This window comes from Lynx rufus, unplaced genomic scaffold, assembly GCF_022079265.1.
Source record: "Lynx rufus isolate CCGP_SWC_20201006 ecotype Redwood Valley unplaced genomic scaffold, mLynRuf1.p SCAF_12, whole genome shotgun sequence".
NCBI lineage: Eukaryota > Metazoa > Chordata > Mammalia > Carnivora > Felidae > Lynx > Lynx rufus.
The window spans coordinates 19,112,999-19,127,459 of NW_025814826.1; the positions used below are offsets into that span (position 1 = coordinate 19,112,999).

General features: G+C 40.4%; 1 protein-coding gene across 5 annotated transcripts in view; it reads left to right on the top strand.

The window, feature by feature from the left end:
* SGK3 (serum/glucocorticoid regulated kinase family member 3) overlaps positions 1-14,461 on the top strand; it is a 145,885-nt gene that overhangs the window by 63,470 nt on the left and 67,954 nt on the right. For 4 of the 5 annotated variants that reach the window (XM_047073998.1, XM_047073995.1, XM_047073996.1 and 1 more), the window contains exon 2: positions 13,402-13,617. In XM_047073998.1, coding sequence (XP_046929954.1) covers positions 13,540-13,617 — 78 coding nt within the window. In that variant the 5' untranslated portion in view covers positions 13,402-13,539. Of the gene's footprint in view, positions 1-13,149; positions 13,618-14,461 lie in introns of those variants that run through there. The other variant, XM_047073999.1, reaches the window with a different exon arrangement.

The following is a 14,461-nucleotide window of genomic DNA, read 5'->3' on the forward strand; positions in this document are numbered from 1 at the left end:
TGAAGGCTTGTTGCAGGAAGTGGCATTGGAACAAAGACCTCATTGGAAAGAGGGAACACAGGTACAAGAGATGAGGTGGGAGAGTGCTCTGTGTGTGAGAACTAGGAAGTGGGCTGTTCCTACGGGAGCCTAGTAAGTGGTGGGTTAGGAGGCACTGGTGGGATGCCGCTGAAGAGGTAGGAAAAGGTTAGACCATTCAGGTGCTTATAGGCTGATAGCGATAATTCAGAGTTTGGATTCTAAGAGCAGAGGGAAGCAATGGAAAGGGTTTAAGCAATGGGATGAAATTATCAGGTTTATAGGGATTAAGAAAATGACCCTGCCTACTGCAGGAATGAATAATGGATTGCAGGGGGTTAGAGAAGAAGTGGATATGTCAGGTTGGAGGTTCTCTAAAGATACTATGAAATGCGATATTGATTGTTGTCTTTTTGGGGAGAGGGTGGTAGTTGTTTTGTTTTTGGTCCTCCTCAGTTCTCCCAATTTCCCCAGCCAGAACAAGGCTTCCTAGGGCCTGCAGTATTTTACCACTGCTAGTTCTGTATAAAATTCCACGTTTGTTTTCTCGTGCCTCATATAATCATCCATCCACCCATCACTCTGCCAGTGATCACAGTTGTCCAGGAATCATCCTTGGAAGTGTTCTGTATTCCCATCTTCTTGGAAGATACATTGAGAATGTGCCTTCCAATGGAAAAGCTTGGGAATCCAGGAAGAGGGCAGGTGTTCTGGCAATGGGGAGCCCAAGACAGTGACTTGAGGAGCCTGAGAAAGAGCAGAGCATTGCAGTTGCACTTAACATCCCTACCCTGTCAGTTCTGGAACCAGTGGAGGGACATGTTATCAGTTGGAGCAAATTTAGGACCTTCTTCCTTATCCTGGCAGCTTTGAGTCTAGTACTGGAGAACAGGACTGTCAGCTGTTACTTTTACCTCATTCAGTCCTTTTTTAAACTATCTGTATTAAATGAGCTAGTTTCAGAGAACCAACAGACTCCTGTAACTTTTGTCAAGGTTTTTGGATACTCCTGTCAAGGTGTTGGTCACAGATTATTTTTCTGTATTGTGTCCCAACATTGAATACTCTACACATATTTTATTTCTAATTCTTTTATCACTTTTTAAAATCACTTTTATCTATCAAGAAACAATAAATAGAAGGTACCTCAAATAAGAAATGTGATAAACTTTGGAAAAACTAGGACTGCTTTGTGATTATAGAGTGAGGGAAAAATCAAATGGGGGTGGAGTGGGAATTAGAGGAAGGATATATTAGGAAGGAAAACAGGAAAAGTTGTAACTGATTCATCATGTTGATATGTGTAGGGAGAATGTTACTATGCATCTTCCATTGGCACATCCTATTAGATTTTTAATCTGTTCTGCAGTGAATTTAATTTATAGATGTGACAAAGATGTGCTTTGTTTCTTTTGGATGTGTTTGGAGCTAGTATTCTGAGAGGCAGAAATAAACAGATACAGATTATGTACTATTACAGTAGGCTTTCAGTAAAGTAATTAGGAGTAAGAATTTCCTAAGATCCTTTTAATGTGGTTTAAAATGAAACCCAACTTTCTTGGCCTGTCTTCTCAGGAATAATTCTTGCCCCCACCCCCATGCGATTCCTTTTCATATTCTCTGGGTCAGTCCCCATTTTCCAAACCAATCCCTATGTATATGGATTTTGTTTTGTCTCTTCCTTTGTCAGTTCCCTCCTTTGGAAACCTTGTTTCCAAACACCCACCACCCAGTCCTTGTCCCCCTGCTGGAGGAAATTTGTAGCTCTTCCAGGTCTGATTCCTGCCATTTGAAATGGGATTGTTCTTAATTTCCCTTTATGACTTGGTGTGAATCACTGAACTCCTCTCTACCGTATTAGTTAAGAGTGGTTACTGATACTTATAAATATATCTGTCTCATAACTTGGGTAGGGTCTACTAGTCAGTACCAAACAGTATCTGTGATGTGTGAAAGAAACAGGGTTAAGAACTTTTCTGCTTAGGGGTACCTGGGTAGCTCAGTCAGTTAAGCATCCGACTTTCATGATCTCGTGGTTGGTGAGTTTGAGCCCCACATCTGACTTTCTGCTGTCAGCACAGAGCCTGCTTTGGATCATCTGTCTCTCCCCTGCTTGCACACACGTGCACACTTGTGCACGCACTTGCTCTCAAGAATAAACACTTAAAAAACAGAACTTCTCTGCTTAAATTTAGAGGTAAAAGCAGAAGAATCTTTGGATTTTCTCTAAAACATTTTTTTTGGCTGTCTGAAACAAAGTTGGACAAGATCCAGGACAGTAATTGCATAAAATGGACAAAAAGATGGGCATGATGATGAAGGAAAAAATGCTTTAAAAAAAGCTTAACTAATGTTAACTATACTGGAATTGAAGTAAAAGGCTTATTTTTTTTAAAAAAGCCTATTTTAAGTAGTATTTGTCAACAAAGTTTTATGATGTTCAATGAATTTGGGCAGTTTTCTATCATGGTGTTTCATCCATATTTCTACTTTTTACAGCCTCCCCCCCCAAAATGAAATCTATTCATGCTTAAAAAAAGAAACAACCTTCCCTTTCTCTTCAAAAAACCATATCTTGTGATAGCATCCTTTCTTGTGTCATCCTTACTTCATAATTTAGCCCACGATTGTCTTTGTGATGGGGCCAGTACTCAGAACCTGCTCCGTACCACACTGGTAGTTATTGACGTTCTGATGTTTTAAGAAGATGGGCCACTCCTGACACAGTGCTCCACAAACCTGACCCCTCCTGGTGGCAGAATCAGAAAACTGCTTTTCCTATGCCAAGGCTTTCTTTCTGTAACCTGAGAGCTGACGACACTTGGTATTTTCCTCTCTTCAACCCAAATCTCCAAAGGTAATTTAGAAGAAGGGAATGCCTGCAATAGTACTATAAGAAATTGAGAGTGTGTGCACACCAGGCTCTGAGGTCAGAGCTATGTTCACCTTACAGTGCTGCCATCCAGAGTTGTGTGAGGATGTGGACCTCAGAGCCTAGGTTCCTTCATCTGTAAAATGGAGATGAAGATACTTGCCTCATGGGCTTCTTTGAGGAGAACGTGATGGGTTAGATGTGAGCACTTAAAATAGTGCCTGGCATTAGTACTCAGTATATACTAGTGTCTTCACCTCCACATTATTGATATCTTGGGCTAGATAACTTTTGTCCTGTGCATTGTAGGATGTTTAGCATCATCCTTGACGTGTAGCCACTAGCAACCCCCCAAGTTGTGACAACCGAGGATATCCCCAGACATTGCCCGGTCTCCCCCTGAGGAGAACCACTATATAAGTATAATAATTTACTAGCTGTTAGATTACCTTTGCAAAACACTGTCCCTCTTAAAGTCTGGCTCGTCCCCAAAAGTTCTTTTCTCATCTGACCACTTCTTTTTGTCATGTTGGACTTGTCTGAGTTTGTCATGTTGGGCTTGTCATCACTGGATGAAGATTAAGGTTGGTTCTTCCATTCTGGGTTAGTATCAGAACTTAGGCTCATTAGAACCGCATGATCTAGCCTTTGGCCAGCCAGCTGCCCTTGGGAACCAATCTACAAGACTTTATTGTGACTCTGCAGCAGAGTGAAGGCAGATTCTTTTCCTATTCTTCTTTTGAAAAGCTTAACATACATATCTATGAACCTCCCCCCAAATTCCAAGTTTTATTCCCACATGAACAACATAGCTTTTTGTTCTATTCTTTTTAGTTGTGGGGGTTCTTATATCAGTCATCTTCTCATTTTGTTTTATTTGCCTGCCTGGCCATAAGATGATTTTGCAGAATTTTAATTGCTTCAGTTTCACAGAATAGACATAGATTTAATGTAAAGTAATAGCAGGGTTGCTTTTTCATAGTTTCATTCCTGACCTCTTAAGAATAAGTTTATGAGCCTTCTTCATTGATCTCCAGAGGACTCTTTAGAGCATATATGTGTTAGATAGAGGTAGTGTGGTATAATGGGTAAAAGTCCTGAAGTTCAAATCCTGGCTCCACCACCTGGGGCAGGTTACCTCCTCCCTTTATGCTTTGGTTTCTCCTTGATTTTCCTGTCAGTAAAGCTTTTGTGAGCTGACTTGTAATAAGCTTAGCCACTGAATATTAAATATTGTGAGGTTACTAGATTGATTTAGCTTGAAGGGAAGGAACACCTTACTTAAGGTGAGGCAGTGTGGTATAGCAAACAAGTATATACAGGTTTTGGAGGTAGTCAAATTTGGACTTGAATCCTAGCCCATTAACTCGATAGTAGCTTGGGCAAGTGATTTCTTTCTTATTGTTGTTATTTGCGGAGGGTGGGGCAGGGAAATGATTTAATCTCATTTTTTTCTTCACAGCAGCATTTTCATTTCCCAGTATATGATTTTAGCTTCCTTTTTCCAGAGAAAATTGAGGCAGACAAGGGTGATTTCTTTCAAACTTCTACTCCCATACCTGCCTGGCTTTATTTTTAGTTAGGCTGAGAATATATGGCAGTCTGCATCTGTGTCCCTTGTCTGTGCTTGCATGGTGTACCAGGCATACATGTAACATCACTCTATCACCCTTAACCAACTATTGAAATTTATATTGCTTATCATTCTTTCCCATGAGGTAAGTTCTTTGCAGATAGGATTTTCTCTTTGTCTTTTTATTACTTGATGCATAATGAGTGCTTAATAAGTGTCTGTTGAACAAAGGAATAAAAACTTATTTTAAACAAATTGCTGTGTATTAGATCCAATTTATTGACTACTACGCAGAGCTAGGTCTTTTACACTTATCTCGAATTCTTAAAACAACCGTATGAAGTAGCTGTTGCTAGCCTCATTTTCTAGATTGGGAAACTAGGGCTCAGATAATTTAATCTTGTCCAAGGACTTGAGATAGAGAATTACAGCATTTCATCCACATAAGAGTTGTAGTCACAGGAGAGAAGATCATCTCTCAGGAGTTTTTGGCCTTAGAGAGAGGAACACAGTAGCTATCAAACTGCAGTCTGCTCAGGAGGGAGCAAGATGAGCAAATACATGTCATTATCCCCCTTTGCCTACTCCATACGTTGCCAGTGCCTCTCTGGATGAAGTCAACCACCGCTAGAGGCGAAGGGAGCCTATAAGGTGCAGGCTATAGAGGTCTTTGTCCTGGAGCATGGAGCGCGGTGGAGATGGGTCTGAAAAGACAAATCAAGAATAACCAGCAGAGTCCTCCCTTTCTGTCCCTTAGTAGTCCCTCTTATACTTTGGGCATAAAACTCTTGTTCCTGACTCAGGGGAAACACAAAGTCCTGTCACTCTACTGCATCCAGTTCATTCATACTCCCACCTAAACCACGGCTAGTGTTCATAGAAGGGAGCAGAGAAGAAAACTAAAATAAAACAAAAGTACTATAGTCTCTGCATCTGTAGCTAGTTTTTTGGCTCAAGTTGGTAGCTAGTATATGTTCCCCTACCCTCTTGCAGCGTCTTAGCTGGTCATAGTTGTTTACTGGTAGGGCACCCCAAACCTTCATTCCCACAGGATCCAAGTCTGTAGTAGTGTCATTTTTAAAAAAATTTTTTTAAATGTTTATTCACTTTTGAGAGAGTGATAGAGAGCATGAGTGGGTGAGGGGCAGACAGAGGGAGACACAGAACTTGAAGCAGGCTCCAGGCTCTGAGCTCTCAGCCACAGAGCCCAGTGCGGAGTTTGAACCCACGAACCATGAGATCATAACCTGAGCCGAAGTCGGATGCTCAACTGAGTGAGCCACCCAGGCGCCCCTGTAGTAGTGTCATCTTTATTGAGTTGGCAACAGTTTCCCATTGACTAGTACTGTTGGACATGGCCCACTGAATCTCCTCAATTCAGATGTCATTCTCCTCCCCACACTATAATGGCATCCAAGTTTCTTCCTGGAAATTCAGATCAGTCACTTTACTTGGAGAGTAACCACTCTCTTATTAGGTTGGGTGGCTTAATAAGCCACAAATGGCTAGTGGGTAGGCTTAGCTTTCAATTTAATAGGGCTAGACTATTCCTTGGTGAAAGCATTCTTCCACCAAACCCAAGGTTGCAATGGAAAGCAAAAATTCCTTAGAGATAACGCTGAGCGGAGCCATTCTTAGTTCCTGACCCACATATTTTGGCTGTGTGAGAGATAGAACCATATGTTGGCTCTGGGTATGGCACATATACCATATCCAGCCCCAGTGTCACAGGGTGTTTGCTCGCAGGTGCTAGAGCTGAGCCTTCTGTAGCCGTTCCACTGCTCTTTCAAGCAGCTGCTTCTAAGTGAAGAGATACATGGTAAAAAGAGCACATTCTGTGGCTCTGAGCCTATTGTTATACTTCCTGGCTCTAAATGTGTGTCTTGGTCTGACGTGATGTTGTATAGGATTTGATGACAGTGAATAAGGCCTGCTGTAACCAAGGATGGTGCATCTGGTCAGAAGCATTTCAGGCCAGGAAGGCAACTCTGGCTTCTGTGAGGACAGATGTTGTCCCATGTGGCTGTCTGTTCCCCCTGTGGGATTGTGCCATAGTGGGGATCAGTGTTGGTTTTTGCTGTTGAGGTTGGGCACTCAGCACTGACAGAAGCTAGATCATTATCAATGCAAGGAAGGCCATATTGTTGAGCCCCTCTATGCCCTTTTATCTGTATGGGGGCAGGAGGTACATGGGAAATGTCTGTAACTTCCCCTCAGTTTTGCTATGAGCCTTAAACTGGTCTGAAAAATAGTGTTAATAAAATATATAATAGAAGAAAATTTAATGTCTTGAGAGGGAATGTGGTAAAGTGTCGTGTTAAATCACAGATTCTGGAGTGAGGCATTACTTCAAATTCTGATTCCACCAACTTCCTGCTTCATGACTTCAAGCAATTACTTAGCCTCATTAAATGTCTGTTCACTTATGAAATGAGAGTGACCAAAGTATCTTCCACAGTTACTCTGAAGATTATATGTTAGCCCAGTCCTTGGCATATAGTAATAATCATCACTATTATTATTGGTATTAAAATACAAAGTTTAGGGGCACCTGGGTGGCTCAGTTGGTTGGGCAAACGACTTCAGTTTAGGTCATGATCTCATGGTCTGTGGGTTTGAGCCCCACATCAGGCTCTGTGCTGACAGCTCAGAGCCTGGAGCCTGCTTCAGATTTTGTGTGTCTCCCTCTCTCTCTTCTCTCCCACCCATTGTGTTCTATTAAACATAAATAAAATTTAAGAAAAATAATTTTTAAATATAAAGTTTAAAAAGTTTATAGAGCAGTATGTTCCATCATTTTAACACACAGGCACACATGTACACAGTAATACAGATATGTAAAGACTTCTCACACCCATATATGTTTATAGGCACATAGAAAAAAAGGAATATATGCAAAATAATAATTGGTTGTACATGTCTGTTGTGTACTAAGATGATGTATATTTTTCTTTGTGCTTTTCTATACATTTCTATTTTTATGATTATTTTTGTATTCAAATGGAAAGTTACTTGTTATGAATTATAAAGTGACCCAAGAAGGTAATTTGGCCAAATTTCATCAAATAAAAACATAGTTTTTAGTCTAGGGTTAGTCAATCCTTGTTGATGGAATCAGGGAGTATATCACTATCAGCCTATATAGTATTTTTGGGAACTGAGGGTGCATTCAGTCAGGTACCATTGCAGTTCTGATACTAGGTTTATATTGATGATGGTGGATCTCAAGGTCAACAAAATGAAGTATATTGTCATGGAGCCATGCAAAGACAGTGCCCAAAGACTGAACCTGAGTACTCCAGAAACTGAGTGACACTGATAGGACATCATTCAGGAACCTTCTGTATTTAACCATCACAAGCAAGCAAAGAAGCTTAAGCCATGATTCACAGCACCAAAATGTGTGAATTGCTTCCGAAAGAGTGATTTCATTTTCTCAGATATCTGCACTTCTTCAGAATTTCTGATCCCATGGAGTTCAGGTCAGGTCACAGTGGAAAAGAAGTCCAACTTTTCTTTGAGGTCTAATAGATTGATTGTCTCAGGATGCTCATGAATTCCTAGAAGTCTTAGATCTGAGTTGGGTAAATACCTTTAACAACTTTCTGCTACTCAGTTGTCTTAGCTGGTTAAAGTCTAACTTTCACAGTCAACTTCCACTCCTTCCAAGTAACCCATAAATTGTCAAAGGTCAAAGGTATTAGAATAAAGAAATCCTACCTTGTCTTCTTTGTCATGGGTCCATTGAGCAAGCAATGGGTGATTGAGAAAGAGGCTGATTGATATCCATAGGACTTGTCATATTACCATCTGATTATTGAGAGTCTATAGTGGGCTTTTATGTAGGACACAAATATTTTCATATTCTGTGCTATATTGAAAGGTTCATTCAGACATCCACAAACCTCTCCCCCTTTTTAAACTTTAAAAATTTTTATTAAAGGGACACCTGGGTGGTTTAGTCAGTTAAGCTTCCAGCTCTTGGTTTCGGCTCAGGTCATGATCTCATGGTTCATGAGATTGAGCCCCATGTCAGGTTCTGTGCTTCAGCATGGAGACTGCTTGGGATTCTCTCTCTCCTTTTTTCTCTGCTTCTCTTTCTCTCTCTCAAAATAAATATTTTGAAAAATTTTATTAAAAAAAAGATGAAACGAACATTTGGGAATATACTCTCCCCTTTAAAAATTTTTTTTAAATGTTTATTTTTGAGAGATAGAGACAGAACAAGAGCAGCAGTGGGGCAGAGAGAGAGGGAGACACAGAATCTGAAGCAGGCTCCAGGCTCTGAACTGTCAGCACAGAGCGTGATGCGGGGCTCAAACCACAGACTGCAAGATCATGACCTGAGCCGAAGTCAGATGCCTAACCGACTGAGCCACCCAGGCACCCCTATACTCTCCCCTTTAAAAAAAATTTGAATCTTATTCTTTCCAACTCTTTCACCAGCAAGCCATCCATTAGCTACTGGCCACAAGTCAGCATAAATGTGTACCTTTGGCATACATTTCTCCTGACATCACGTATACTGCTGAGAATTCTGCCCAATGGGAATATTTCCCTTTTGGGGACCATAAAAGACCATATGGTCTTTTTGGACCATGGGCTACATTATCTCATTTCTGGTCAGGGCTAGCACACCATGCATGTCCATTCATAAGTGGGTATGTCTTTTCCCTCCTCTGCTAACTGGTTGTAGGATGAACCCCATGAGCATGTGTTGAGAGAGCCAACAAGGGTTGGAGAATACTGTTCATGATGAGCTGTTCTTATATAGTCTCTTGGTTTCCCATGGGCAGGTATACAGTCTTTACCTGAGCCTAGTAGCAAGCCAGGAACCAAATGGACAAAAGTTACTGACAGTACCTTAAAGAGTCTATAGCTCTTACACTTCTCTGGATTCTTGTTAGAGGCTCCTTACCCCATCCCTGTCTGCCGTGTCATTTTGTAGTACTAGTGGGTGTGCTAAGGCATAGCCCCAAGAGTTAGGGCAGCTTTTCTTGCTGAAGAGCCTTCTTTGGGATCAAGCCCCAGTAAAAACTGGCAGTCTCATGGGTTACCCAGTATAAAGGTCAGAGCAGCATTTCCAAATAGGAAACTCACCAGTTGTTTTATCTGTTTCTTAGTGGATATAGTGCCAAGTGTAGCAATGTCTCACTTTACATGGGATATCCTGCCTTAGACCTCTGGAACCATAGAAACCGTCAGTGTGATCTTTGAACTTTCATGGGGTTTATAACTTCATCCTCTGGCTTTTACATGTGTCTTACAAAGGCATCCTGAATGTTTGCTGCTTGTTGTTCACCAGATCCAGTTAACAGTGCCATCAATGTGATAGACCATTGTGGTGATCTGTGGGATATTGAGATGATCAGGGTCCTTCCAGACTATATTATGACAGTGCAGAAATAGCCCTCAGTTAAAACGTTGAAAGTGTACTGTTGTTTCTGGCACTTGATAGCAAATTGCCTCATATTGTCCTTACTGATGATGATAGAAAAGAAAACATTTGCCAAGTCCATATTTATCTGCCGGATATCAGGGGTTATTCTCATTTTCTCCAGCAAGAAGTATTACATTTAGAAGTGCAGTCATGATTGGCCTCACCATCTGATTAAATTTATACTAATCTGTTGTCATGTTCCAAGATCTTTCTGGCTTTGGTCCAGGTAAACAGGCAAGTTAAATGGAGATATGATAGGAATCAACGCCTCTATATCCTTCAAGTTTTTTGATAGTAGTACTGATTCCTGAACTTCTCCCATGGATGTGGTAGAGCTTTGGGTTTACTTTCAAAGTGGGGACAGAGGGAAGAGTTCCAAGGGCTTCTTCATGGCCCTTTCTTCGTAATATCTTTTATGACGTGGGATGGGAACCAATATGGGAACTTGGCCAGTTAGTAAGTATATCCGTTTGTAGAAAAATTTTAGGACTAGGGAAATAACCACAAAATGGGCCTGTGGTCCCATTGTACCCACCATGAGATACAAGGGTTGACTTCATCACACATTTCTTTTCTGGAATGAGATAGGTGCTCTGACTGGTGGGCCATGTTTTGGGTGTTTAAGGTTTAGTGTCAGTTTAGAGCTAGTGTCTAGTAACCTTTGGAAGAACTACACATTTCTCCTTCCCCAGTGGGCAGTCACCCTTGTGAATGGCTGCGGGTCCCTCTTAAGGAATGTCTGGAGAAAGATTGATGGGATACAGTTATGGCCATGTATAGGTTCACAGTAATCTTATATATTTAGTTCTCCTTGGTCTGGTATGCTTCGAATGTACTCCCATTATGTGCTCCTCAGACGCTTGCTAATAAAAATTTTTGAGATCTGCAAATTTTTCAGTATAAAGGCAGTCTATTCCCAGAGTAGGCTTTGAACTTCTTTCTGTACTCTTTTGGAATCTAACTCCTGTTAGCATGCAACAAGAGGTGATAGGAATAGGTAGTGAGAATTGGCATCCTACTTAATTGTCTACTATGCATGCACATTTATATGTCCCCTGTACCTCATATGAAACAACTTATCCTGCTTCCCAGCTCTTTCCCCCTTATCTATTCCTGATGCCACTTAATGTCTTATCTTTTTTTTTTTTTGTCTTATCTTTTTTTTTCATTTTTGAGAGAGAGAGACCAAGTGTGAGTGGGGCAGGGGCAGAGAGGGAGGGAGACACAGAATCCGAAGCAAGCTCCAGGCTCTGAGCTGTCAGCACAGAGCTCGATGCTGGGCTCAAACTCACAGACTGTGAGATCATGACCTGAGCTGAAGTCGGACACTCAACTGACTGAGTCACCCAGGTGCCCCAACTTAATGTCATATCTTAACGGTCCCTTCCAAAGGGAAGACCGGAGGCATGATGTTCTCCTGTAGTTCTCCTGTAGACCATGGATAGTAAGGCACAAACAGACATTTAAACTTGTACATAATACAATACCAGGAGGACCCACACTCCCTGTGTCCCACATTCTCAAGGGACAGGTGTGGAAAGCATAGCACTGTAATTTTCACCTTTTTGTCACTTCTCCTGCAGCTGGAGAATGGGCTGATGTGGATCTGTCAGGTTACTCTGCCTTAGAAGAGCTGAGGTTCCACCTGCTCTGATTCTTTAACAGTAGAGTGCTGGGCCTACAGGGCAAGACTGCTCAGGTGGCTGCCCTGGTCTAATGGGGGCGCTGAAGAAGCTGGCTGCTTTTATGGGGCACTCTGAGCTTAGGAGGTGGCAGTTACATTTCTGTTTTCTGACTACTAATTCAACTACATATAAATCCTTCTTGACTGCATTTCCAGCATCAAATCTAGCCAAGCAGGTTTTTAGTCACCTCAAAGGAAGTACCCTTATAATCAGTTAAAATTCACCCTACCTGAATATTCAATGCCTATTGATAGATATTTGAAATCATAAGTTGAATATAATTTACTTACAATTATTAGATCTGTCAGAGTGACTTCCTAAAATTAATCACCAGGGAAACTGCCAAACTAACTCTTTAAAGAGAATTATTTGGTGTCAGTGGAGAGTATGGGCTGCTGTGTTTAGCAAAAGTTACATCAGTTTAACATCTCGAGCCCTTTGTCCTTGGGTGGAATGATATTAACAAAATTGTATTTATTGTACATGAAGATCTGTAATGTCTCTGACCAGAGGTCCAGCGCGTAAGAATTATCCAGTTATTATGATGCAGCACAACACAGTGGTTAAGAGTCAAGACTCTGGAGCCACGTAGCCTGGGTTCAAATCCTGGATGGGCGATTTATATAACGCCTTCATGTCTAAATTGTCTCTCACTTGTAAAACAGGAGTAAATAGTTATCTATACTGTATAAATATACTATATATAATAAATAGTTGCATACTAACTATATATCTACTATATATGTGTGTGTATCTACACACACTGTGTGTATATATATATTTTTATATTTATATATATATATTTATTTACCTATCTACTATAGGTACTATATATACCTACTGTATACCTACTACATATAAGTGTATATATATACCTATTATAGGTATATATATATCCATATACATACCTATATAGGTATGCAATAGGTATATAGGTATACCTATATAGGTATATATAGGTATGTATACTATAGGTATATACTATAGGTATATAGGTTGGCTCAGTTGGAAAAGCATGTGCCTCTTGATCTTGGGGTCTTGGGTTTGAGCCCCACATTGCACGTAGCGATTACTTAAACTTAAAATAAAAACACACTTTTTAAAAACACTGCTCTAGGTCTGCCTGGGTGGCTCAGTCGGTTAAGTGTCTGACTTCAGCTAAGGTCATGAGCCTGAACCTGCTTTGGATTCTTTGTCTCCCTGTCTGCCCCTCCCCTGCTTGCACACGCACACGCTCTCTCTCAAAAATAAATAAACATTAAACAAAAAATTAAAAACCCTGCTCTAAATCTATCAAAGTAGACACCTTTTAGGTGAAAGTTGCTCTCAGTCCCATGAACTGTGGTGTACAAGCTTTTAGAATTTAGCAGTAAGGGGGGCTCCTGGGTGACTCAGTTGGTTAAACGTCCCACTTCGGCCCAGGTCATGATCTCACAGTCCGTGAGTTCGAGCCCCGCGTCGGGCTCTGTGCTGACAGCCAGAGCCTGGAGCCTGTTTCAGATTCTGTGTGTCCCTCTCTCTCTGACCCTCCCCCGTTCATGCTCTGTCTCTCTGTGTCTCAAAAATAAATAAACTTAAAAAAAAAAAAAAAAAAAGAATTTAGCAGTAAGGAAGGTAGATGGGATGCACATGTTTGATTTTGGTTTAGCTATTCATAGGCCTGAGATCCTAAATCTCTAACCTGGACTGAAACTTACAATCAAATATAAATTCTTGTCAGAATAAGCATAAAATGGTTGCTATGAATAAGGAATGATGGTATTTTAAAATTATTTTGCTAATCTTTTTTCTTTGTTTTTTTCTGCTGGCTAAGGTTGCATGATGGAATTTGAATATTACCTCAAGAGGTTTTATGCTTTGGATTAGCTAACAGTGTTTGTCCTCTGCTGACTATTTCTCGGACTCATTTTTTGGTGTCCATTTGAGGCAATAAACCCAAAGGGATTATACCATGGACTACAAGGAAAGCTGCCCCAGTGTAAGCATTCCCAGCTCAGATGAACACAGAGAGAAAAAGAAGAGGTTTACTGTAAGTATATAATATAAAGCATATGGGGGAAAATTGAACATAGAGAGTATTTCCATTTCTGCTTTTGTTCTTCCTTAACCTGGAATGTCCTCCCCATGTTTCCACATATCCAGATTTTACTTATCTTTCAAATGATATATCCTCCCCAGTCTTCCCTGTGTACTATAAGGGAATACAGTTACCTTTTCAGATTTTTGCCTGTTTACCTATCCCCTTGGAAAAGCTTATGAAACTCTGATAGGTCCTCTCACCAGAAAATGTGCAAACACAAGGATCTACAAACATGCACGTAATTTTGCATGCAGTCAGGAGGTTAATGGACTCCAGAAGTCACTAGTCTTATGTTAAGAACTACTGTCTCAGCAAAACAAAACAAAACAAAACAAACATGGTTTTGAAATTTCCATAGTGTCTTTGTTGACATTTATATTTTCTACCTCAATTTTTAAAAATTTTAATCCAGTATTTTATCTTTTGTTTACTTTAAAAGCAAAGTCCATTTCTAATTTTACTTTTGACCACTGTAATACATACTATGGAACTATAAAGAATAAGAACAGTGAGTGTTTGCTGATTCATTGTATCAGTGACTATTATTGGAGAATAGCCATTTTTCTAATTAGTGTAATGACACATACAGTATTTAGTTCCAGTAGCCCTGTTAGTGTGTATGTCCAGAGATCTCCTGCCCGCCTCCCCCTGAAATAATACCATTTATCTTGTTTATAACTAATCTTTATAACTGATTCCTTGTAAGCCCCACCCACTGAGTAGTATGAAAAAATTCATTTAACCCAGTTCTGTTTAATACTTAGTTTGAGATAAAATTTAAGCAGTTCTTTTA